The sequence below is a fragment of the Scardinius erythrophthalmus genome, assembly GCF_964197995.2.
Source record: "Scardinius erythrophthalmus genome assembly, chromosome: 5".
Classification (NCBI taxonomy): Eukaryota; Metazoa; Chordata; class Actinopteri; order Cypriniformes; family Leuciscidae; genus Scardinius; species Scardinius erythrophthalmus.
The window spans coordinates 4057189-4084306 of record NC_138225.1 but is presented as its reverse complement, the minus strand read 5'-3'; the positions used below and the strand labels follow the sequence as shown (position 1 = coordinate 4084306).

Here is a 27118-nt window from a genome sequence, read left to right as displayed (position 1 = left end):
ACTTTTCACATAGCCTACACTGAAAAAAATTATTAGTTGAATTTAATCAATTTTTTTATGGTAAGTGGTTGCATACAATTGATTTGAGCTACATCTAAACAAATGCATTAAGCTGAACTAAAATTGAGTGAGTTCTTAATGTGCATTTGTTTAAATGTAGCTAAAATCAATTGTGTGCAACCACTTATGATATTTTTTTTTTATTAAATTCAACGAATCATTTTTTTCAGTGTACAGAGGACTAGTGTGCAAAGGAAAAAAGAGTAAAAGAAGAAAATGGTCAATTTTATATTACGGAAAGCCGAGCCCAAGGACGTGTCTGACATACTGCGACTCATAAAGGTGATAAACTCAGTTTTAAACCTGACTGATGCTGTGTTAATACAAGATACTGACGATAAAGATGTGTTTGTGAGCTCAAATGCGATGTTGAGATCTGAAGAATTTCAGTACTAGTTAATAGTGCTGTCAAATCGATTAATCGCGATTAATCGATTTGACAGCACTAGTAGTTAGTAATCCTAACTTCATAATTTTTAACCTGAATATGTATCTTTTGTATTAGGAACTGGCAAAATTTGAGAAAATGGAAGATCAAGTTATTCTGACTGAAAAAGGTAAGTACACTGACTGTCAGAAGTTTGGAATAATTAAGATGAAAAATGTCTCTTCTGCTCACAAAGGCTGCATTTATTTAATAAAAATACAGTAAAGACTGTAATATGGTAAAACATTACAATTAAAGATTTAATGGATCATGCACTGTAAAAAATATTTCCATGATTTGTTAACACAACATATTTTCTTTTGTCAAATCAACTTAGATGCACTAATGTTGTTCAGATAACAAACATTTTTAGTTAAGGTTTATTAAACTAATGGTTTGTCAGCAATGCACTGATATAAAATAAAAACATTAGTTGATTCTACTAATAGATAGTTCACTAGACTTAATTTTCCCTGCGCATGCGCCAGAGGGCGCGATTTTCTCCTCATCTTCTTCAAAAGCAAGGAAAGGCGGTTTATGGTAAGTCATTTTCAAATTCAATGTCTTAATAGACTGTTTTTGTCTAAGGGTAATTTAATTTATTTCCTAGGCAGCGAAAATTCAGAAGAAGGTTTAAATATATATAAGTAATAATTTTGCCTCAGAAATTCCAGAAGTTTCCATTGAAGTTATTTTAAAATAGTGTGTTTCTTATCTTTACAATTTAGTAAGGCTGTTAGTGAAGCGTTTCAACCTTAAAATAATCCCGATAAATAATAATATTTTAGTTATTTTTCATTAAATATAATGCATTCAGTTTAAGTTAAGTTACCTTAAGAGAAGGAAACGGCAATAAGTAATAGAGATTGAACTGTTATACTTATGCTTCTTAAGCAATAGGCTAAGTGTTAAATTAATCTTTGTATACGATATTTCAGACGTGTTGAGCTTTTGAACATGTTTGCCAATACACATAAGTTAACTCGGAACAGCTGAACGGGAAGGCGCCATTTTCTTCTAGGCTGTTTATGGTAAGTAATAATTAATCTCAACTGGTTTTGTCTAAGATTAATTTAATGTATTTCCTAAGCGGCAAAAAGTCCGAAAATGGTTTAAATGTATTAAAATTTTGCCTCAGAAATGTCGTCCTCTTTCGTTGACCCGTTTCCATTGAGTCCATTTTAATATAACGTTAACGTTAACGTTAGTGGTTTAATGTTAACGTAGTTGCTTTCACACATGAGCCTTTTTTACGTTTTTTACATTTTAGAGATTATGAGTGAACAGATCCTAAACAGGTTAAAGATGTGAGGAGCAGATGGCCTGCTTTATTTACCTAGAGACAGGTTATCATTCTTTACTAAAACATGGATTACTGTTGTAATACGGCTATTGCCTTGCATTTTAAAGAGTCTTTTTTTAACTACCTATTCTAAAACTTAAAACACTTATTTATTTTTATCTTTAGAACCCATTTCTCCATACTTGGGTTACTTTGTCAAAACTCTTCACACAGTACAACAGTGGTCTAACTTGCAGACAACCATTACCAAAACTACAGGCAGTCTGCACGTTTACGTACTCTTTTGAAAACTGAAAAGGTGACCTAATTATTGAGAAATGTGGGTCTGGCATTTTACTAGATTGCTGCAGAATTTCGACGCATAGTGTCCACAGACCTTAAGGCGACCTTTTTCCATGGGCTTGATGAGTACCTGAAAGGATTTTTGCGGTTGTACCAAGCCAAAGACATTGGAGAACTCAAGACCCTGATTCAGTCTCTTGAAGATGATAGCCTAAGTAAATGTTAATTAATTTATTTTTAGAAAAATGGTTCCAGTGTCACATGCCTGATTAATTAAAATTTCCATGCAACAGCATAGGCGTGTTTTGACCAAAGAGTATAGAAGTAACAAGAGGCGAAACTCCGTTGCAGTTTTGACAACAGCCACTAGGTGGCGCTTCGGTAGCGCGGCTGACATTTTGGACTGAACCAACGGCTTTACCGTTAGCACAACTACTGTACAGCATTAACATTATGTCTGGAAATAATTGGAAACAAAGAAAACAGTGTTCTGCCATCAACTGCAACAACCACCAGTGTACAACCAATCAACTAGCATTTAATAGATTCCCCAAAGATCCAGAGAGGTAAAGTAGAAAAGGTTTTATTAACTTTAAAGTGAGCTAACGTCAACGATAACAGGTGCTGTGAGTTAACGTTAATGTAAGCTATCCCATAACCGGAGTTACAGTTTGCTAATGTTATACATTTGGTCGAAATTGTCAAGACTCGAAATGGGCTTTTTAAATCGCATACTTTCAGAGATATATGAATTATGAACACCTAACCTGGCAAATGACCGCTTTATTAATTCATTGTTATCACTAAATTAACCCTTTAACTGTCACCTTTTTTTCGCATAAACATGAAATTCACAAACTTAAATGGTTGTAATTCAAGAATGCTTTGGAATTTATACCTATGGTTGGTCTTGTTTTAATTTGTCAGATTATTGTTGAAGTGAAATAAATTATGAAAGTGAAACAGAAAAAAGTTTTATAAGTTTGAGTTTATTAAAATGTACAAATTTAAAAATATAATTATTTATATTTTATATAAAATATATATATTACAAAATACAGTTTACTCTAGAACTGCAAGAAAATAAAAGCAAAAAATCTGAACAAGTTGTGTTCCACATTTTAGGTTGATATGTTGATTGATATCTCTCGCTCCCTCACCCTTTCTGCTGTGTGCTCTAACGTTACACGGTTTGGAGCTGCACGCTCTTGCTCGCTCGCTCTAGATTCCGGGTGGTTTTAGCTAATTTGCGGGAATCAGGGAGCCGCTATCAATATGCGGGAGACTCCCGGATCTTCCGGGAGACATGGGATGTCTGCTCTAGAGATATTAAAAACTAGAAACTACTTTTTAGTTAATTTAACCGCGAATTTGAACCCGGTATCGTTCAATTCTATGACAGCTGTGTTGCGTTCAGTCCAAGATGGCGGAGCTGCAGCTCTGCGCATGGGGGAGTTTGTTGCAATGGAACGTTCCATTGAGTTTCGCCTCTTGTTACTTCTATACTCTTTGTTTTGACTACCGGGCCAAAATCAAGCATGCGTGCCAAGACCAGTCGCGCTTCCACTTTCACTTCCAGGGCTTGATCAGGCCTCATCTGTGCTTTTTGGAGGTTTTTTATTTTATAAAATAAATTTATCATGCTATTTTATCAGGCGACCAGCTAACTTCAACATTTAAGAAAATTTTAGCAATTTTCAGTTCAAAACTCACTTTCAGACACCAGCGAGTGTTGCGATTCGATGGAGATTCTGATCACTGTATGAGGTGTATACATATATATATATATACAGGCATACCTGTTTCGTTTACCTTGTTGCACAGACAACCAACACAGAAGATTCGTTTCTACACACCATGTGCGTTCTTTATTCTCCTCTCCCGAACCGTTGTACTTGCACTACCCATTGCATTAGTACCCCCTAGTGGCACGCATCAGTACATCTTCCTTTTTTTTTTTATACATATTCCAATGTAAGTCAAATAATAAAATTAACAAAACTTCTTTCAGAAAACTTCCTGTTGTTTTTTTTTTTGTTTTTGTTTTTTGTTTTACTACATCATTTGAACTATTGAACAACGTGTCACATATCAACACTCAACACTCTTCAATAAGTATTTTGGTCTCACTAGCTTTTCTGCATTCAAGGATGACGATAGCGTACTATCTGCAAAGCTTTTCTTCGGGGGACTCTTCTGCCCAACATCTCTCTCACTGCAATGTCCTTTTGAAGCCAAAGAATTGCTCCCATCATCCACATTGAATTCTGTTTTTGGAATTTTCAGCAAATCCCTCCTATTTCTGCGAAGAGTATTACCATACTCTGTGAATACTTCGTAAGATCTAGGCATGATCTCTTTCAGAACTTTCGCTTTTGGTCCCCATTTACCGTCACATCTTACTCGCACCAAATCTTTACATTCCAGTGGGTGCAAAGGTTTTGCAGTTTTGTTGTAGGTGACCCCAGAGCTGCATTTCCTTGGCACAGATTGTTTTTTCCTTTGTAGCAAATGTTCAGCTGAGGGTAACTTTGTCCTCAGCTTCCTACCCATCAGTAGTTCTGCTGGAGATTTCCCCTGCTCTAAAGGTGTTGACCTGTAGTTCAGAATAGCAAGGTGAGGATCCTCCCCAGCTTCAGCTGCTTTCCGCAGCAGACGTTTCACAATCTGCACCGCCTTTTCGGCTAACCCATTTGACTGTGGGTAATATGGACTTGATGTTATGTGCTCAAATCCATACTGCTTTGCAAACCCTTTGAATGTCAGCCCACTGAACTGAGGTCCGTTGTCACTGACTAAAGTGACCGGGATTCCATGTCTCGCAAAAATTTTTTTTAAATGCGATGTAGGCGCCATTTATGTTTATTGTTTGCATAATATTTTATTTTGTTTGGATATATTTATATTTATATTTTGGACACTGGGTGACAGTGATTCGATGCACATGGTTGTATAAAAGGGGGCATAGGTGACAGGAAGTGATAGCCACAGGTAGGGGGAGCACACACAGTTCTTACCAGACCACAGAGCATGGATTACTGATCCGGGTCACGGCACGTTAACAACTGGGAACAGGAAATCAACTGGTATGTTCATCTGTTTGTACAATAACAATTACAATAAACTACAAACCTCAACTGTAACAATATCTGGAAAATCTTTGTGTGTCTGCGTAGAAACTTCACCCCTACCTGTGTGCATGATGGCAAACTTGGTTTAAATAAGATACGGATTGCCAATACATAAGTAAGAACTTTGCTCTATGAGTGAAAATTGAGCCTGTAAAAGTATTGGAACTAGATAAAGATTGTTTCCACGGAAGAACTGATTGTTTTCTTTCATGACTGGATGCCGTCATTCCCAATCAACGGAACATTGACGCCACCTGTGCGGAGCTGATTGACGGAGATTGGAAACTCCGAATGACAACGCGCAGGCAGAGGGGTATGTGCAACATTAAGCTTTATTGGAAAAGCCAGAAACAGCTACATTAATGGACCTAGTTGACTGAAGCATATACTGTCACCACAATATCAGCTGTCTGAAACCTTCTGTGATTGCCGTGTGGTTTACTGGATCACGCTAAAAGTGAAACAAATATGTCCATTGTCATGTCTGATGTTCGGTCACAAGATGGCGATGTTGCACTGGATTCTGAAAAAGAAAAAAGGGTTATTAAACACACTGCTAAAGGTTTGGAAATGTTCATTGAAAACTGTCAGAAAATAAGAAACTTGAAATGTAAACAAGCTAAGAAGTTAATGGAATTGCTGAAAGAGCTCATGAAATCAAAGGAGAATGCAAATGAAGTGCAATCTAACTTGGTTAAATTAATCAACATCTGTGATGAAGCCAAAAGAAACCATGAGTCATTGGTGAAGTTACCACTGCCTGAAAATTAACTTGAAAGGCAAAATCATTGGTTTCAACAAAAAATGGAAACTTTTGATGGTTTTATACAAGATGTAAATGTGTGGTTGTCAGAGGTTGGGTGGCATAAAAAACACACCATTGCTGAAAGTGTAAACACAGATGACATTGGACCGGATGACAGTGTTTCTAATGTGTCAAAACATAAATCAAACCACATATCAAGTTCTTCATCACGTGCATCTTCAACATCCTCTGCTCGCATTAAAGCTCAGGCAGAAAAGGCTGCTCTCATGGAACGGGTTGCCGCTCTGCAGAAAAGGCATGACCTTGAGGCACAGGAAGAGCAACTGAAAAGGAAGAAAGAACAATTGGAATTAGAGACTGAACTGGCAGCAACCACTGCAAAAATTAATGTACTTGAATCAATGGGATCAAGAAACAGCTCAAGAGTATCTGATGGGATGAACTCGTATTTGAGAAAAGGAACTGCTCAAAAGGAAACGTCAGTCAAATTAAATCCACATGCAAAGACCTATTTACCTGATCAAGTGCAACAAAGACAGAATGTGCGGATGGGAACTGAATCTTCTTCCCGGCAACAGGTTGTTCGACCAAAGGAAAGAGCTGATGGACCATCTGCTAGAGCTCAGCAAATGACTCATCTAACACAACAACCTGTATTTAAAGATAAAAATCAAGGTGATATCTATCACATAATTCAAAGGCAAAGTGACATCACAGCTCTTCTCACTCAACAAAATCTCTCTTCTACTTTACCACCAAGAGATATTCCTGTTTATGGTGATCCATTGCAATATGGAGTTTTCATCAGGGCATTTGAGAGAGGAGTGGTAAGAAAGACCGATGACTACAGTGACTGTCTGCATTTCCTAGAGCAATACACCAGAGGGTATCCAAAAGATTTAGTCCACAGCTGCCAACATTTGCCTTCAGCTGAGGGCTATAAAAGAGCAAAAGATCTGCTTAAAGAACATTTTGGTAATGAACATAAGATTGCCACAGCATACATGGACAAAGCATTTGCCTGGCCAGCGATCAAGCCAGAGGATGTGAAAGCATTGCAAGCGTTTTCATTATTCCTGAGAGGTTGTTGCAATGTAATGCGACAGCTCACCTATATGGAGGAGTTGAATGTTGCTTCCAGTATGAAGACCATTCTTCTGAAACTGCCTTACAAGCTCAGAGACAAGTGGAGGAATAGGGCATGTCAGCTCCAAGAACAACATGGACGTCGAGCTAGTTTCTCTGACTTGGTAGACTTCATAGAGAGACAAGTGAAGATATTGTCAGATCCACTTTTTGGAAATATCCAGGATGCTAAGACAATTACATCTGTCAAAAGCTCCACCTTTGTCAAAGCAAGAGAAAAGCCGAGACAAAGAGGAAGCAGCTTTGCAACTACTGTAACACCTGTAGAAACAGAAAAACAAGAAACAATTACAACAAATGGAATGAAGAATGTATCTGCCACTAATTCTCAAAATTGCTGTTTGTTCTGTGATAGAGGTGGTCACACATTGGTGCAGTGTCCACAAATAAGGAAAAAGATGCACAGGGAAAAAATAGACTTCTTAAAGAAAAGGGGAGTCTGTTTTGGATGTTTGAAGGTAGGACACATGAGCAAAGACTGCAATAGTCGTCTGACTTGTGACGTGTGCAATAAAAATCATCCTGAAATACTTCACATTGAACAAAAGGACAAAGAATGCAGAACTGAATGAGAAATCAATTGGGAGCAATGCCGTTCTCTCACCTCATACATGTGGGCATATTGGGGCCGGTGAAGAGGCCTGTCTCTTCTCTATCGTTCCAGTACAAGTAAAGACTCCCAAGGGAGACACAGTGTTGCAAACTTATGCATTTTTGGATCATGGAAGCTCATCTACATTCTGCACAGAAAGCTTGATGAGAAGATTGAATGTTACAGGACAAAAGGCAAGCATTCTTCTGCGTACAATGAACCAAGAGAAACCTGTGACCAGTCATCATATCTCAGGTTTAGAGGTATCAAGTCTGGACAAAAATGATTTCATACAACTGTCCAATGTATTTACACATAAGACCATGCCTGTTTCCAAGCTCAACATTCCAAGAAAAGAAGACCTGACTCAATGGCCTTACTTGAAGGATGTCAAGATTCATGAAATAGACGCCGGTATTGACCTGCTCATTGGCACAAATGCTTCTAAGGTATTGGAACCTTGGGAGGTGGTCAATAGCCAAGGGGATGGACCATACGCTGTGAGGACCCTACTGGGGTGGGTCATCTATGGTCCCTTGAGAGGAGACAACAACGTCAGGGATGAGAATGGCTGCCCTGTTGCTGCTGTCAATCAAATGTCTATTGTGAATCTAGAGGAGCTACTGGTTAAACAATACAATCATGATTTCAATGAAGTAACCAGCAAGGAAACAGAGGAAATGTCCAGAGAAGAGATTAAATTCTTGGATATGGTGAATCACTCAATAAAAATGACAGATGGTCACTACTGCCTAGACTTACCTTTCAAGCAAAAAAATCCCAGCATGCCAAATAACCGTTGCATAGCAGAGCAGCGCATCCAAAGTCTGAAACGCAAGTTTGGTAAAAATGAGATGTTTCACAATGAATATACAACTTTTCTCAAAGAAATGATCGACAACGGCTATGCTGAAATGATACCAGTAGATCAACTGAATCGTAATGATGGGGATCTCTGGTATATCCCACATCACGGGGTGTATCACTCAAGGAAAGGAACCTTAAGAGTGGTCTTCGACTGCGGTGCTGGCTTTAAGGGAACATCACTCAATGAACAATTGCTTCAGGGTCCAGATCTTACCAACTCACTCATCGGAGTACTCATCAGATTCAGACAAGAGCCGGTTGCCCTGATGGCTGACATCAAAGCAATGTTTCACCAGGTCAAAGTGTCAGAAAAACATATTGACTATCTGCGATTCCTATGGTGGCCTGATGGTGATGTGCAGCAGGATCTCGTCGAATACCGGATGAAAGTACACCTCTTTGGAGCAGTGTCATCACCGAGTTGTGCAAACTTTGCACTAAGAAAGACCGCTGAAGATAACAAAGCTCACTTTCCAGCAGAGGTTACAGACACCGTAAAGAACAACTTTTACGTAGATGATTGCTTAAAATCCATGTCCACAGAACAGGACGCTGTTCTTATGGTAAGAGACCTGACTGTTCTCTGCCAGAAAGGGGGTTTCGTATTGTCAAAGTGGATCAGCAACAGCCGTAAAGTATTGGCATCCATTCCACAAGAATACAGAACCAAAGAGACAAAAGAGTTGGACTTGGACAGGGACAACCTGCCGATGGAAAGAGCACTAGGTTTGCACTGGTGCGTTGAAACAGATGTGTTCATGTTCAGAATTACTTCACAGCCACGAGCATACACCAGACGTGGCATCTTGTCTGTGGTTGGCTCTGTATACGACCCTTTAGGATTCCTAGCACCATTTATTCTGCCAGCCAAACTGATTATGCAGGAACTCTGTAAAAAAAACCTTGGATGGGATGAAAACATACCCCAAACTGTTTCTCAGCAGTGGACAGGATGGTTGGCAGATCTGAACAAGCTGACAGAGTTTAGAGTGGACCGTTGCATGAAGCCCACAAGATTTGGTCAAATCAGAAATGCAGAGTTGCACCACTTTTCAGATGCAAGCGAAAGTGGATACGGTACAATTTCATATCTTAGACTGGAAAACAATGATGAAGAGGTGCATGTTGCTTTCATGATAGGGAAAGCAAGAGTATCACTATTAAAGCAAGTAACGATTCCCAGATTGGAGCTCACAGCTGCAGTTCTAGCTGTCAAAGTTGACAGAATGCTTCGGAAGGAATTACAGCTTCAGCTGAACAAATCCATCTTCTGGACTGATAGCACAACAGTGCTGAAATATATCAACAATGAAACCAAACGTTTCCGAACATTCGTAGCAAATAGGATCTCCTTTGTAAGGGATACTACCGATGTGTCACAATGGAGATATGTTAGCACCAGGGAAAATCCAGCAGATGAAGCCTCTAGGGGGCTAACAGCAAATCGCTTCTTAAGCTGCAAAAGATGGATCAAGGGACCAGAGTTTCTCTGTCAACCAGACAGAGAATGGCAGAAACCTCATTTGGAAACTGTAATCTCTGCCAATGATCCGGAAGTCAAGCAAGACATCACAAACAACCTCATTGTTAAAGGTCCATTGAACCCCACCAGCTCTCTGATAAGTTATTTCTCTTCATGGAGAAGTCTGATGACAGCTGTAGCTTGGCTACTTAAAGTAAAAACAACTATCTTACTGCTGACTAGAAAAAGAAAGGAGATTCAGACTGCTGCGAGTAACTTTAAAGATGAGTTCAGCCAACTAAAGGAGATGCAAGCTTTTAAAGCAACACTCCAAAGACAGTGTTTAAATCCTGAGGATCTGATGCATGCAGAACGTGCAGTTATTTCTTTCAGTCAAAGACAAAGCTTTGAAGAAGAACTATCTACGCTAGAGGCTGGTAAAATTGGAGTTAAAAGAAGCAGTAATCTGTACAAACTGGACCCGGTGTTGGATGATGGACTTCTGAGAGTAGGTGGTCGCCTGAGTAGACTAGCGATGCCTGAAGAAGCCAAGCATCCAGTTATTCTCTCGAAAGACCTGCACATATCCACACTATTGCTACGACATATCCATGAACAACTTGGCCACGGTGGAAGAAATCATATGCTATCTCGACTCCGTAAAAAATACTGGATTATCATAGCTAACTCAGCAGCAAGAAGGATCATAACAGATTGTGTTGTGTGCAAACGACAGCGGGGAAGAGTTGGAGAGCAGAAAATGGCAGACTTACCCCTGGAAAGGATTCTACCAGACAAGCCTCCATTTACAAATGTTGGAGTAGACTACTTCGGTCCTATAGAGATCAAGAGAGGACGAAGTCTTGTTAAAAGATATGGCGTAATCTTCACCTGCATGGCAAGCAGGGCAGTACATCTAGAAAACGCACATAGTCTTGACACAGATTCCTGCATCCATGCATTACGAAGATTTATTTGTCGACGAGGTCAAGTGTTGTCTTTAAGATCAGACAATGGCACAAATTTTATTGGAGCTGAAAGAGAACTGAGAGAAGCACTCAATGCTTTGAATCAGGACAAAATCCAGACTGCTATGCTTCAGAAGGGAATAAAATGGTACTTTAACCCCCCAGCAGGATCGCATCACGGTGGTGTATGGGAGCGTTTGATCCGCATGGTTCGAAATGTACTGCACTCTGTTCTTAGCCAACAAGTTCTGGATGACGAAGGGTTGCAAACTTTAATTTGTGAAGTTGAAGCAATTTTAAATGATCGACCCATTACAAAGCTTTCTGAGGACCCAATGGACCTGGAAGCACTCACTCCAAACCACCTTCTTCTGTTGAAAACCAAGCCAATGCTACCGCCTGGACTCTTCGTAAAAGAGGACTTATACCTAAGGCGCAGATGGAGACAAGTACAATACATGGCAGATCTCTTCTGGAAAAGGTGGACACAGGAGTACTTACCTTTAATCCAAGAACGTCAGCGGTGGTCAAAGGTAAAAAGGAACTTTGCTCCAGGTGACATAGTTGTGGTGGTTGACTCCACTGCACCACGAGGCTCCTGGTTAATGGGCAGAATACTGGAGACGAAAGCAGATGCACAAGGCCTTGTGCGTACCGTTCGGCTTCAGACAAAAAACAATATATTGGAAAGACCAATAACAAAGATATGTCTGATTAAAGAGACTGAGATTGAGAAGGACTGATGGTAAAGACCAGATCCCACCATGTGCCATGTTCTGGACACCTCTGGCCCAAACAAAAATAAAAAAAGTGTATAATGTATATAGCTCCTTTCATTATTTTTTGGTAATTGTTATTTGTTATATAAGACAATTAGGGGCCGGTGTGTAGGAGCCATTTATGTTTATTGTTTGCATAATATTTTATTTTGTTTGGATATATTTATATTTATATTTTGGACACTGGGTGACAGTGATTCGATGCACATGGTTGTATAAAAGGGGGCATAGGTGACAGGAAGTGATAGCCACAGGTAGGGGGAGCACACACAGTTCTTACCAGACCACAGAGCATGGATTACTGATCCGGGTCACGGCACGTTAACAACTGGGAACAGGAAATCAACTGGTATGTTCATCTGTTTGTACAATAACAATTACAATAAACTACAAACCTCAACTGTAACAATATCTGGAAAATCTTTGTGTGTCTGCGTAGAAACTTCACCCCTACCTGTGTGCATGATGGCAAACTTGGTTTAAATAAGATACGGATTGCCAATACATGCGAGATCACATGCTTTGTGGAGGTGTCCGTCAACAATGCAAACTCTGGATAGTTGGAGTAGTAATCCATGACAACTATATAATCTTTCCCATTCAGCTGGAACAAATCAGCTCCCACTTTCCTCCAAGGCTCGCATGGTTTAAAGTGAGGTAACAGCGGCTCTTTTTGCTGTTTGTATCAGTGTTGCTGACAAATCTCACAGCGTTGTACACATGTTTCTACATCTCTATTCGTATAGGGACAATACATTACGTCTCGGGCACGTCGTTTGCATTTTTCGATGCCCATATGACCTTCGTGTACAAGTTCTGTCATTTGTTGTCTCATCGTACTAGGGACAACTATCCTACTTCCTTGCAGAAGGACTCCATCAATGATAGAAAGCTCATCCCTGAAATGCTGATACGGGCTTGGTAGCATCTCATCTTCCGGTGAGTTGATTTTACAAATCACTTCTTGCAATACGCTGTTGCTTGCTGTCGCGTCTGCAAACTCCACCCACTTCTGTTTGGACACAGGTATCTGGCCCACAACACAATCCACATGAATTTGTACATCATTTTCCGTGCTACTTTTACCAGTGTGTTGCAGGCTGGCTCTGCTAAGAGCATCGGCCACTATCAAAAGTTTACCTGGAGTAAACTCAAACGTCAAATGGTACTTCTGCAAACGCAACAGAAGACGTTGGATGCGTGGTGGTGCATCACCCAGGGCCTTGGTTGATATTGCTATCAGAGGTTTGTGGTCAGTCTCCACCATCACTTCCCTGCCATACACATACTCATGAAACTTCTCGCAGCCGAAAACTACGCCTAATGTCTCTTTTTCAATCTGTGCGTAATTTCTCTCTGCTACTGTCATTGTGCGTGATGCATAAGCAATAGGAAACCACTCTGTCCCATGTTTTTGGAGTAATACTGCACCAAGTCCATCTTTTGATGCATCGGTCGACACTTTGACCGGTCTTTCTGGGTCATAGAATTTCAGCACTGGCTCTTTGATGAGGCTGTTCTTAAGCATTTCCCATTCTCGTGCATGTTGGTACTCCCATTGCCATTCACTCTTTTTCTCAAGCAAACTACGCATTGCTGTTGTGTTGGCAGAAAGTTTGGGTATAAATTTACTCATGTAATTGACTAACCCCAATGCTCTCTGTAACTCTGTTTTGTCTTTAGGTGCTGGCATGTCAACTACAGCTCGTGTTTTTTCTGGGTCTGGCTGTATTCCTGCTGCGGATAGCTTATCTCCGAGGTAAGTGATCTCAGTCACTCCAAACTCACATTTCTGTCTGTTTAGTTTCAGTCCTGACTTCTGTGCTTGTTTTAACACTTCACAGAGTCTTTTGTCATGTTCATTTTGCGTTTTCCCCCATAATATTATGTCGTCAAGAAAAACTCCCACACCTTCCATTCCATCAAACAGCTGTTGCACTGTTCTATGAAATACCTCTGGCGCTGAACAGATACCAAAAGGTAAGCGAAGGAAACCGTGCCGCCCGAAGGGTGTGTTGAAAGTACACAGTTTAGCACTTTCTTCATCCAGGATGTCATGTAGAGAAATGCCGAAAGGCCTGGGAGAAGATAGGAAGGCTCAGTACAAGGGAGTGGTTTTCAAAATTCCAGACGTGATTTATTTTAGAAGTTGCATCTTCAAGAAGCAGTCCACAAGGTGCTCAAAAATAAACAAAGAAACAAAAGAAACAAAAAAAAAAAAAAACACTTAATGCAACAAACACTGGTGTTACAAAACCAAAAATAAAATGCTGTGAGCAGCAAAACTGGCACTAAACAATGCCTAGTGGCACATCCACATTGGTAACAGCATGTCTCACCTCAGACAAGTTCAAATGTTTGCACAGAAATCACAGGATGCAACCCCCTTTACTCTGCTCAGACCTTTGTTTAAATACACAAGTTTCCCGCCCAAACACTGGTGGATCAAACCATATGCACGGGGGGAACCTTTCTCCAAATCACACAACAGACTTTCACAGCAAAACATTTGTAGCTACATAACTAATATACATTCTCATAAACTCATTTTTTTCCTAAAGTAACCAAAATACAAACATACATAACATGCATAACAAACACTCAAACATTAACACCTCATAGCACTCATGTCTCCCTCCATTTTGTAAAATGGTACGTTCCGGATATGCGCACTACCAGAACCCACCTCTAAACACTGGATTAGAGAGCCAAGATCTAATATGTGCTGTAAAATGCAAACTTACACAATAAATAATTTAACAAACAAGGGCTCTTGTATCCTTCACCACATTAACACATGGAACACATGATCTTGGAACTGTCCATCAACATACCCATTGTCAACACACAAAATACAACAAGCTTTAGGCTGGCACCCTAGTGATGATGTAATTAACCTAGCCCATCATCACACAGGACAATTTGGTAAAATCCTGATGATGCGTCGAGTTTGGAGAAATAACGTGCACCAGACATTGTACTTGTTATGTCAGTCTTTGTTGGCAACTTGTAATGCTCTCTTTTGATCCACTTGTTTAAATCTCTAGGATCTATACAAAGTCTGAGATCTCCATTTTTTTCTCCACAATTACCAGGGAATTTACCCACTCTGTTGGTTCCTCAATTTTTTTTATTATATCCTTTTCCATCAAGGATTGCAATTCAGATCTCAGCCTTTCTTTGAGAGCTACTGGCACCTTTCTGGCTGGATGTATGACTGCTTGAGGATTTTCCTTCAGCTGTATTTTGTGTTTGCCTGGTAAACAGCCCACTCCATCAAACATATCTTGGTACTGTTTAACTATCTCTTTAACAGTAGTTACCATCTCATTCTGTTTCTCAGCTGTGTCACTCTGTGTAACTGCTTTACTGTTGATCACATGAACTCTCTTTATGAGCCCCAAATTTTCACAGGCCTTCAGCCCAAGTATAGGCTGTCTGTTACCCTCTACCAGTACACACATTACATTCACAGTCTGTCCTGTTTTTGCTGTAAGTGTGATCCTACATACCCCTTTTGTGGGAATCGGCTCATCATTGTAAGTTCGTATATTTATCTTTTTGTCTTGAACTTTGGCTTTTTCCTCAATCTGTAGAAATCTTTTGTTGGCAGAAGGTTCACCTGTGCCCCGGTGTCCAGTTTAAAGGGTACAGTCACTCCATTGACATCTAGATGAGCTATCCACTCGTCCTTGGTGCTCACTTCATCCACCACAGCCTCCACAAAGAACTGCTCGTCCTCATCACTGTCACTAGTGTCCTTAGCTACTACTCGAACTTTCTTTTTAGTCAAGCAGCATCTTGCAAAATGATTTTTTCCTCCACACTTGCGACAGTCTTTGCCATAAGCTGGGCATTTCTGTGGTGCATGGTTGGTACCACATCTGTAACAGTCCTTACTCTCTTTTCGTCTCGGTTTGCAGTGTTTATCTTTAACAGTTCTCTTTGCGCGTTCGTGCACGGCATCGATCATTGTTGCTGCAGACTCACTTTCCGCGTCGAATGATTTGAGTTGCACGTTCGCTCTCTCTGACGCTTGGCAGATGCGAATTGCTTTATCCAAAGTCAATTCAGTCTCTCCGAGTAACTGTCTTCTTACTTTCTTATCCAGAATGCCAGTGACTATTTGATCCCTGATCATCGAATCAGACAAACTCTCAAAGTTGCACGATTGGCTTTTCAGACGTAAATCTGTCACGTACTGTTCTATAGTCGTCCATCTTTCTGCATCCGATTACGGAAAACATAGCGTTCGTACGTTTCGTTTTTCTTTGGTGTACAATAGTCTTCAAACTTTGTCATAACAACATCATACTTATCTTTCTCCTCCTCAGAGAACTGGAACGTGTTGTAGACATCTATCGCGGATCGGCCCGCCACCGTGAGAAGCAGTGCAATCTTCCTGCGGTCATTATCCCTCTCCAGCCCTGTCGCTAACAGGTACAGCTCAAAGCTCTATTTGAAGGATTTCCAGTTTGCATGGACATTTCCGCTCAGATTCAGCTCGTTTGGCTGCCGAATGCTATTTACACTCATTTTACCACTGTTAATCGATTTCTCCTGGTACCATGTTTCGTTTACCTTGTTGCACAGACAACCAACACAGAAGATTCGTTTCTACACACCATGTGCGTTCTTTATTCTCCTCTCCCGAACCGTTGTACTTGCACTACCCATTGCATTAGTACCCCCTAGTGGAAGCCCCGGATGTTTTTTTTTATAGCCCCGGATCTCAAAAAATTGAATTTATTGATAATTATTATTGATTAATTTTGTATTTAAAAAAATTGACCGGGTCTTTTAATATATCCTTCGGAATCAATCATGTATTAAAGACGATTAAAATGTGTTCAAGCAGATCAAAGTTACTATGGTTACTCTCACACAGAGACGCACCACGTGAGCGATCTAGCTATCCAAGTTCATCTCCAGGATTTGCGCGCAACAGCAAACAATCTCACAGCAATGAAAAAAATCATTTAAAAAAACGCAGTCAGCACCGCCGCACAGTCTTCTGTCAGACCACATGTTGTCAGGCTATATGTCAGTAAAACTCAGAAAAACTAACTTACTGTCGTATCAGCCGTTTGCTCGCGGCGCACTCTTCAATCACGCGCAAATGCGGCGCGCCCTGTATCACGCAAAATAAACTAGCATGTAAAATCGTGTTCTGTCGTCAATTAAGTATTGAAATAACCAAAAGGGAGATTAAAGCTGCGTCAAAACTCTATGTCGGGGCTTTTGTATTCCTTTGTAGGCTACATAAGTTACACATTTTGGCGTAGCCCTACTCATTTTTCATTATTAATATTCTAATATTTTATCAATATTGCAAAGTCATCAAAACTGACTAAATATTTTGTGACCAAAAATGTGAAAAATAGGCCTACATCTAGCCTAAATGATCGTTCATGACATCCTTTTAACCCAATTTGTCTAGATCTGTATTATTTCATTTGTATAATGAGCTTAAATATTGCTGCGCAGTCGTGTGATTTAGGCTGCTTGATTAACATTATTACAATGTATTCCTATTTAACTCTGATATGTAGCCTATATATATATGGTCCTCGAATGTGTTCGAATATTTCACCAGCATCAGCCTTTTCACAGTTTGTATCACTCCGCTTGTCTGTGTTTGCGCAACTTGCATCATTAAGCCAGTAGGTGGCGACAAGTGACTGTCTTTATGAGAGAACAATTGAAATTTAATTGAACTGATTTAATAGTGCCAAAAACATTGATTAACTCAATAAAGAAACAAGCTGCTGAAACCAAACTTTAATGCTAAAAAGTTTACATCTATGCAAAATAATCCTCGAAAGATTTCTCATTTAAGGCCATTCCTGTTTGGGATATGTGATTGTGTATTGTCAACTATAAGCAGAAACATTTTGCATTTCCATTTTCTAGTGTGGATCATTCATTTCAACATTTATCCTCATTCTCATGTTTGAGAATCTGTTATCTGCTTTACAAATAATTTATGTATACTGCCCACTGACATGCTTTTAAAGCTATTGTTATCAAAAAATGTTGGCCTTCAAACACCTTAAAATGCACATATGTAGGTCCGAGAAATCCAAATTTTCTCGGGGGAGCATGCCCCCGAACCCCCCTAACTACCTCACATTTTAATGTGTGTGTCTGTGTGGTAATATAGGCTGGTGTGGCAACAGTGCCAGGACTGAATTTTTTAACCAGTCTGCCCCCTGCATATAGGCCTAAAATATACATTTATTCTCTGTATCGAATCATGTTATCTTATTACCCACACCAGCCCCTGATATATATATATATACAGCCCCTGTATGTATGTATATATATATATATATATATATATATATATACTGTATATAAAGTATATGTGATGCTAAAGGCTACTTATGCTAACCATTGCGATAATAGATACACATATTTTTATGTCTCTTTCTTCCCTGTGCATTTGTTGATACCGGACTAATGCATCCACATAGGCTATGTCATAAAAACACGCACTTACTCCGGGAGTCTTGTATAACTAATAACTCCTGTTTTCTGCTCGTGAGCTCCCTCTTGCTCTAGCAGAAAGGATAACAGTATAGTGAGACGGGAGAGATCGTTAAAACCTCTTCAGATCTTATAATTTGATTCAGAATGATTGATAAGCACTCCTGACACATTAAAAAGTTAATGTCACTGTAACATTTTTATTGTAAAACACTGGTCAAATATCGATACTAGAATCTCAAGTCTTTAAGTAAAGACCAAACGTTTGCATCTGTCATGCTCATTTTGCGATCTAGCTGGTGAAATGGTGGGATTGTCTGATGTTGTTCTATGGAGCCATGTTAAGGGTGGGTTTGAGGGAATCACTGTGGAGATTGGCCTGAAAGTGGAAACGCAACTTGATTTTTAGCCTCGGTGCCTTTTTATTTAAAACAATGTTTTTCATTGCAGAGCTCAAACCAACATAGAAAAGCAGTTGTCCTTTTTGGGTTTCCTTACTTCCTTAAAGAGGAACCCTCCAAGTTCATAAAAATTTGTGAGGTATGTAAATATCATGTTTGTTTTAATACAATAAAGTCAGGGCTCAATGCTAAGGATTTTTTTCTACTGGCTATCGCAGATAAACATATCATAGTATCGATGCTTAAACGATATGTCGTCCAGACCAAGAAAAGTCTATTTTTGTGTTTTAAAATATTTTATCGACACATTGCACTTTGTTGGACTGCAAAGCTAAAAGTTCTAGTTCTCTTACGAGAGGTTCTCTCGTATTGCGTAAGAAGCTTACGCATCGGGAAAGTCTTCTTTCTTCGAGATCTGAAGCCAAAAAATTATCCTTAATTTTGTATTCATTGTCAACGCAGTGCAGCAGCCGACAGACCTAGGCAGGCTGTATAAGCGTGCTCATTGGCTGCTCGGCGGCAACTGCTTAAGCCTATCAGTGAGCGCTCTGAACGCGGCAACCAATGAGGGCGCTTCGCACCCTCCACACCCTTCTAACCGTCAGAATGGGTGTGGCCAGCGTGTATAAATTCAGTGCTCACAGGCTAAAATTCTGATTTTCTTGTCTTCAGCGAAGCTCTTTGCATCGCTGGATCTTGAGAGCCGCCGCCGTTGAAACCAGCGACCAGCAAGCTTAGGACAGCGCCTGAGGAAGCCGGCCGTCTTCGCCGCCTTCAGCCATCCGTGCCTGCTACGCTATCCGGAGACATATCCTTTACATTATTACTGTTACTGTGTGTATTCTAAAAGAGCACGAGGCGTTTTTTGTTTTTGAGCCCGCGATGCGCCATTCTGCCCCTGGCTGCACACGCAAAAGCGTTGGAAGCTATTCCAGGCGCATCAGAACGGGTGCTCAGTAAAACGCTACAGAAATAGCTACACTTCTGTGCAAAAGGGCTATAGAACCGGTTTCCCCTTCTATGAGCGAGTCGGGCTTTTACAGCCGTTATTTCCTCGTTCCCAAGAAGGACGGAGCTCTCAGACCAATTTTGCATCTGACACGTTTGAACAAGGCTCTTATGAGAAGACCGTTCAAAATGCTCACAACCAGACAAATTCTGGCGCAAATTCGCCCGAGGGACTGGTTTATATCTCTCGATCTAAAAGACGCGTACTTTCAGATCCAGATAATACCCCGTCACAGGCCATTCTTGAGATTCGCCTTCGACGGTCAGGTATATCAGTACACCGTCCTGCCGTTCGGCCTGTCTTTGGACCAAAAGCTCGCTGGTGCCCAGTCAATCAACCTCTTTTCTGGGTTTGGATCTGGACACTGTAGTGATGACGGCCCGCCTGTCGACACAGCGCGCGCGCTGCATTCGACGCCTGGCCGCGTCCCTCTGGCCGGGCAGCACCGTACCTCTCAAAACATTTCAGAGGTTACTGAGTTGTATGAAGCACTGCTGCGGCTGGGTCTTTTACGAATGCGCCCGCTACAACGCTGGCTAAATGCCCGAGTGCCTCACAGAGCATGGGCTTCCGGCGGTATCCGCATCAGAGTGACTCAGAGCTGCGTTTCAGCTCTGAAGCCCTGGTTAGCGGCCGACTGGTACCAGCGGGGAGTGACAATGGGAGCTATCTCACACCGCAAAGTTATCTCGACGGGCGCTTCCACCTCAGGCTGGGGCGCTCTCTTCGAGGGCAAACCGGTTTTTGGCCTATGGTCAGACCAGGAAAAATGCCTCCACATAAACTGTTTGGAGATGATAGCGGTCGAGAACGCGCTCAGGCGCTTCCTCCCATTCATACGGGATCACCATGTGCTAGTCCGCTCGGACAACATGTCCGTGGTATCCTATGTGAACCGACAGGGCGGTGTCAGATCCAGGAATCTGTGCAGGCTGACAGAACGCCTTCTCGTGTGGGCTTACCGCTCGCTGGCCTCGCTGATAGCCACGCACGTGCCGGGCCACCTGAATGTCGGTCCAGACAGACTGTCCAGGGACAACATTCCCCCGGGAGAATGGTCCCTGTACCCCCAGACAGTCCAGTTTCTCTGGCCCCTATTCGGCAGAGCGGAAATCGACCTCTTTGCGTCGAAAGACAATGCTCAATGCTCGAAGTTTTATTCGAAGAGCGAGGACGCGCTGTCCCAGACATGGCCCAGCCTCCCGCTGTATGCTTTTCCTCCGATCTCCCTGTTGCCACAGGTCATTTCGAGGATCAGAGAAACGCACCACTCAGTGCTTCTTATAGCCCCGCGATGGGAAAACCAAACTTGGTACCCAGAGCTAGTGAGGCTGTCGCACTCACCCCCTTGGCCGATCCCGGTGAGAAAGGATCTCCTCTCCCAAGCCGGTGGATCGATCTGGCATCCCCATCCAGAGCGCTGGTCGCTGCATGCATGGGTGATCAACGGATACCCGTTGACCTGTCAGAAGGGGTCGTGAACACGATCACACAGTCTAGAGCCCCCTCCACGAGACGGCTCTACGCGTCTAAATGGTCGGTGTTTTCTAAATGGTGCGCTACTAAAAGCTTGGATCCGCGTGCATGCGGGGTCCCGCGGGTGCTCTCCTTCTTACAAGAGCTGTTGGAAAAGGGCAGATCCCCTTCCACGCTCAAAGTATATGTGGCCGCTATTGCAGCGTTCGCTGAGACGACGCGCGGCCGGGCAATGGGAAGGAATGAGCTCATTATCCGCTTCCTCAGAGGAGCTAGACGGATGAATCCCCCGCGGCCCCCCTCGGTTCCTTCATGGGATCTGTCCTTGGTCCTGGCGGCCCTAAAGGCTTTTCCCTTTGAACCGCTTTAATCCGTGGATCTAAAGTATCTGTCGCTTAAAACCGTTTTTCTGATAGCTCTGTCTTCAGTCAAACGAGTGGGTGATTTGCACGCGCTATCTGTTAGCCCTGCATGTCTTGAGTTCGGGCCGAATGACTCGAAAGTCATTCTCAGACCGTGACACGGTTACATCCCCAAAGCGATTGGAACCCCGTTTAGGGCACAAGTTATTTCCCTCTCGGCTCTGCCAGCATCCGATAGTGGGGACAGTGATAACCTCCTATGCCCTGTACGGGCGCTGAGAGTTTACATCACGCGCTCCGCCACTTTCAGGCATTCAGAGCAGCTCTTTGTTTCCTTCGCCGGACGCACCAAGGGTCTTGCCGCCTCGAAGCAGAGCTTGTCCAGGTGGATAGTGGACGCGATAGCAGCAGCTTATGCCTCCAGACACCTGCAGTGCCCTCTGGGCATCAGAGCCCACTCCACTAGAGGCATGGCCTCGTCGTGGGCCTGGTCCAGCGGAATTTCTATCCACGATATTTGTATGGCGGCGGGCTGGGCCTCCCCGTCAACATTCGTGAGGTTTTATAACCTGGAAGTTCCTGCCCTACAGGCAAAAATATTTTCAGTATAAGTGACATGTATGCTCTGTCCAGTTCTCGTGTGCAGACTACGTTCATATGCTGGCGCTATTCTGGTACTTTACTCAGGGTGAAGTGTTTGACTCAGACCGGCTGATCCGCTCTGTTTCCTATTTCCCGTTACGCGCTGTTATCGGTGCTGGCCCGCACTGCTGGCCGCCCGTATTCCTCTCTGTCGCGCGGGAATTTTTCTCTTCATGTGAGACCGACTATGTCGTTCTTCTCCTACCCTTATGAGTACTGTATGGGCTCGCTCTGCCGGCCCTACTGTTTGTACTGTTATATGCTTATAGACCGGCCGCGCCGCTCTATTTCATATGCTGCATGAAGTGCTTGTACTGCGCTGGCCCGTCTCCCCGACCGGCCACATTTCCCAGCAGAGTGTTTTCCCCGGTTTCCCTGGGATTCATGGGCTGGATGCTCGGCGCACACGGCGTTGACAAGGGGTTCCCGATGCGTAAGCTTCTTACGCAATACGAGAGAACCTCTCGTAAGAGAACGTACTCGGTTACTAATGTAACCTCGGTTCTCTCTAGAAGAGGGAACGAGTATTGCGTAACCTGCCGTGTCGCGCCACGAGCTTTTGCGCTTCAGACTGCGAAAACCAGAATTTTAGCCTGTGAGCACTGAATTTATACACGCTGGCCACACCCATTCTGACGGTTAGAAGGGTGTGGAGGGCGCGAACCCTCATTGGTTGCCGCGTTCAGAGCGCTCACTTATAGGCTTAAGCAGTTGCCGCCGAGCAGCCAATGAGCACGCTTATACAGCCTGCCTAGGTCTGTCGGCTGCTGCACTGCGTTGACAATGAATACAAAATTAAGGATAATTTTTTGGCTTCAGATCTCGAAGAAAGAAGACTTTCCCGATGCGTAAGCTTCTTACGCAATACTCGTTCCCTCTTCTAGAGAGAACCGAGGTTACATTAGTAACCGAGTACGTTTTTCAGTAAAATAATTTGTGTGACATTATTAGCATCATATCTGTTTTGTTTTTTTCTGGGTTTGGCCAATGCTTTTTCTTTTTTTCAGGGGAGGGGGTCTACCCCATGTAGAATGTAAAGTTATTTGGAGTAACTGAAATAATTTTAAGCTTTTTTAAACTGACGTGGCCAAGACCTAAATTTATTAAAGCATTATTGGTTTAAAATAATTAAAACATTAAAGAACATTTACCATTAATTGTACTATAGATTCTATGGACTATGCAGGCTCGCCTCAGTTTAAAACTCATTCATTGTTAACCTACAAATGCTTTGTAATTTTGTAATTTTATGATTCATAGTAATTTCCTTTTTCTCTAATTAGCCAACTGATGAGGAAGAGGTGGTGAAGGGGATGAATGTTGGACTCTTGGTGGTCACAGAGGAGAACACTGCAAAGCTCCTCCCAAAGGAAATAATTGATGTGGCTGTGGTGTTAGAGGAGGAGATTGTGATTGATGGCTTAAAGGACGTGTCAAATGCCTTTGCTGTACTAATGGGGCTTCTTTATGCTCTGAATATCACTTAGCCCAAGGAGGTCAAATATACATTTGAAGTACTCCAAAAAGTGTTCATCAAAATTGGTGGTGAGGCATGTTCGGCCTCAAGTTTATGAAGTGAGTGCTTTGTTTGCACAAAAAAAAAAAAAAAAAACCTGAATGTGCGTTGGAGATTGATAGATTAATATTTTGTAAATATATATATTTTTTGCACTAAGCACTCACATCGCTTCATAAACTTGAGGTTAAACCACTGGAGTCACATGGATTACTTCTATGATGTCTTTATTACATTTCTGGGGCTTGAAAGTGGTAGTTGCATAGGCTGTCAATGGCTGGACAAAAAGCTCTCAGATTTCATTAAAAATATCTTAATTTGTGTTCCAAAGACAAATTAATGTCTTACAGTTTTGGAACGTCATGAAGGTGAGTAATGACAAATTTCATTTTTGGGTGAACTAACCCTATTAATGTTGTTTGAGAAATGCTTTTTAATATTCATTGAGATTTGTTATGAATAGTGGCCTGATATTTGTGGTTTGCTTGTCAACAGTTTTCTCATTTCATTCACTTTATGAGGTTGTACATACTCGCATACTCCAAACTTGTTTTGTTTTATTGAACAGATACATTTTATTTATTTTTTGTTTTTAATTCTATTGCCCTTAATTCAAGCTGATGTTAATGTCATCACACTGACATTTGTTTATTCTCACACATGCTTGACATTTATAGCAGCAGCTTGTATCCTGTTGCTTTAATGTGTTTTAATGTTTTTATTCAAGCAGCAGTTAATTCTGTCATACTCATTTATACTAAGATGTACTTGTCAGACAATTCAATGAATTAATATTTTTGTGAATGTTATAATAAATGTTAAAGTTATGGTTTATGTGTGCTCTGTTATTCCAGAATTTGTTCGAACAAAAAAGCATCTGTCATGTTGTGTTGAAGTTGACTTAACTCATAATTTTAAGGCAATCGTGTAAACTTGTTACAACAAACTATATGTAGTTAAGATTAAGTTGAGTTAACTTAAAATAGTTTGTTCATATAATATTAAGTTAAGTTGAATGAACTTAAATTTTTAAGTTAACTTAATCCCTTTCATTGCTTGAATAAGTTGATACAATATTTAATCTTAAATTATGACAACAAATCAACGTTAAGTTAAAAAATAATCTTTGATTCAAATAACAAAACAATAGTTGAAACAACAAAATTACTTGCTGTAAAAACTCACATTTTTAGTTTCAATGAACTCAATTTTAAGGCAACCAGGTACCGGTAACTTACTTTTTTTAGTCAAACTAACAAATCATTTTTTACAGTGTGTGACACTGAAGACTGGAGTAATGATGCTGAATATTCAGCTTTGATCACAGGAATAAATTATATTTTACAATATATTCACATAGAAAACTGCTATATTAAATTGTAATAATATTTCACATTTTTACTGTGTTTTTGATCAGAAGTGAGCTGAAGAGACATCTTTTTAAAGCTTTTTGTTATTCCAGCTTTTGAACGGCAGTGCAATAACTTTCAGAGTTTGCAGCTTCTGTTACGGTCTTGTAATTGCTGTTTTGCTCCTGTAGATCTCCTGGAGGACGGTTTCGGAGATCATCCCTTCTATTACTGTATAGTGGCTGAAGTGCCTAAACAGCACCAGAGCGCCGACGGTAAGACTGAGCCTGGACAAACTCTGCGTTTCAATGCACTTTGGGTTGTGGTGTTCTGCTTTTTTTGTTGTTGTTTTTCCCCCCCCAAATCAGGTTGAAGTGAGCACACCAGGAGTGTATGAGGGGCCGTACAAGCCAAAATCCATTCTTCGACTCTCACACACATACATTCTTCTTTCACATACATACATTTCTACTCTCTCACACACATACATTCCTACTCTCACACACATACATTCTCCTTTCACATACATACATTTCTACTCTCTCACACACATACATTCTCCTTTCACATACATACATTTCTACTGTCACACACATACATTCTCCTTTCACATACATACTTTTCTACTGTCACACACATACATTCGTACTCTCACACACATACATTCTCCTTTCACATACATACATTTCTACTCTGATACACAAACATTCTCCTTTCATATATATACATTTTACTCTTATGCAAATGTATTCAAAGTATGCATCTATTATTATAAATAATACATGTATGTAAGAAGAAAATGTATGTATGTCTGAAAAAAAATGTGTGTATGTAAGAGAATAATGTATGTATGTGAGAGAGAAAGTATAGTGGAAACGGAAGGCGTATAGTGGAAACGGAAGGCGTATAGTGGAAACGGAAGGTGTATAATGGAAACGGAAGGCAGGTCTGGTCAAGCGAGCCGCGGTTTGAAAATACCGGAAAATACACGGTCAGCCGCCAAAAAATGGGTGTGCGCTTATTAAGCCGCCTTTCCACTGCACATGACAAACGATAGCCCTTTGACCGGAAGTCATTCATTTCCAATGAAGAGTCGTACGGGAGCTGCGTGGAGTTCCGATCATATAGCCTACGTTCAGCGAACGTCTATTATGATTACGGTAAATTCAGGAACTGCAGCAAGATAACTTTTTTTTCATCCGATTACGTTAGCTACTCAGGCGGATGTCCGCGGCCGCGCTGTCGGATGTCGTGCGGGAGATCGCGACTTGACAGTGTTTAAAAGAGATCCATTTTCAGTGCACTCAATGTTTTTGTAAAGAGAGTTTACAGTTATAAAGTTAAATCTGATTACTGAAATGTTAATGTCAGTATTGTTTTATTTGGTGGAATACACGGTTTCATTTTCTGTGACCATACAGTTCAGATAAATGTGTAATGTGAGTTTACTGAAAGAGCGTTTCACTTTTTGACAAGTAGTCACACTGCCAGCTATTTCAACGCTGTGAAACGAAAACGAATTTATTGTTGTCTTTGTTGAATTTGCAGATTGTACAGTGTGTGACAGAAATAAAAATTATATGTGCCACCAGAAAAACAGCCTCTTCTGTGTGTGCAACAGGACATAACTGTTCTTAGACCTGATTCTTTGTCTGGATTCATAAGCAGTCTGCACTACATTTAGACATCCATATAATGACTCCAGTGTATACTGCTGCTCTATTTCTTGAATCCTCAACAAATCTTGAGACTGACAGAAATCCACATAGGGTTTGAATGTGATCACAAAGATCTCAATGCAGCCTATCATGCACAAAAAAATCTGTTTCTCTTTGCATTTGGTCAGTACATTGGTCAGCACATTATTAAAAAAAATGTCTGATTTCATGTTCATTGCTACCTACTCCAAAAAGTAAAAACTGTAACTGAAAAGAAAACAGGATTACTTTGAATAGCATTAGCATCATTGTAAAGTTGTGATGAAGAGCTGAGCAAGTATTGCATATGTATTTCCGGGTCTGAGAGTGTATATGTACAGTGCTATGCATAAGTTTAGACACCCATACTAAAGTTGACTAAAAAGAGGAATAA

At 41.1% G+C, this 27118-nt stretch overlaps 1 protein-coding gene and 1 long non-coding RNA gene across 2 annotated transcripts in view; both read left to right on the top strand.

Moving 5' to 3' along the window:
• Positions 1-276: 276 nt before the first annotated feature.
• Positions 277-27118, top strand: part of LOC308691076 (diamine acetyltransferase 1-like) — a gene marked incomplete at its 5' end in the record, with an annotated part of 32178 nt that continues 5336 nt past the window's right edge. Inside the window, 3 exons of the mRNA XM_081365948.1 lie at positions 277-342; positions 566-617; positions 25219-25302. Of these exons, the coding sequence (XP_081222074.1) occupies positions 277-342; positions 566-617; positions 25219-25302 (202 nt within the window). The remainder of the gene's footprint in view (positions 343-565; positions 618-25218; positions 25303-27118) is intronic.
• Positions 11864-24510, top strand: LOC308691078. The gene is made up of 5 exons (XR_014030233.1): positions 11864-13028; positions 13467-13542; positions 16118-16223; positions 18723-18812; positions 23446-24510. It is a non-coding gene; the product is annotated as an uncharacterized lncRNA (long non-coding RNA).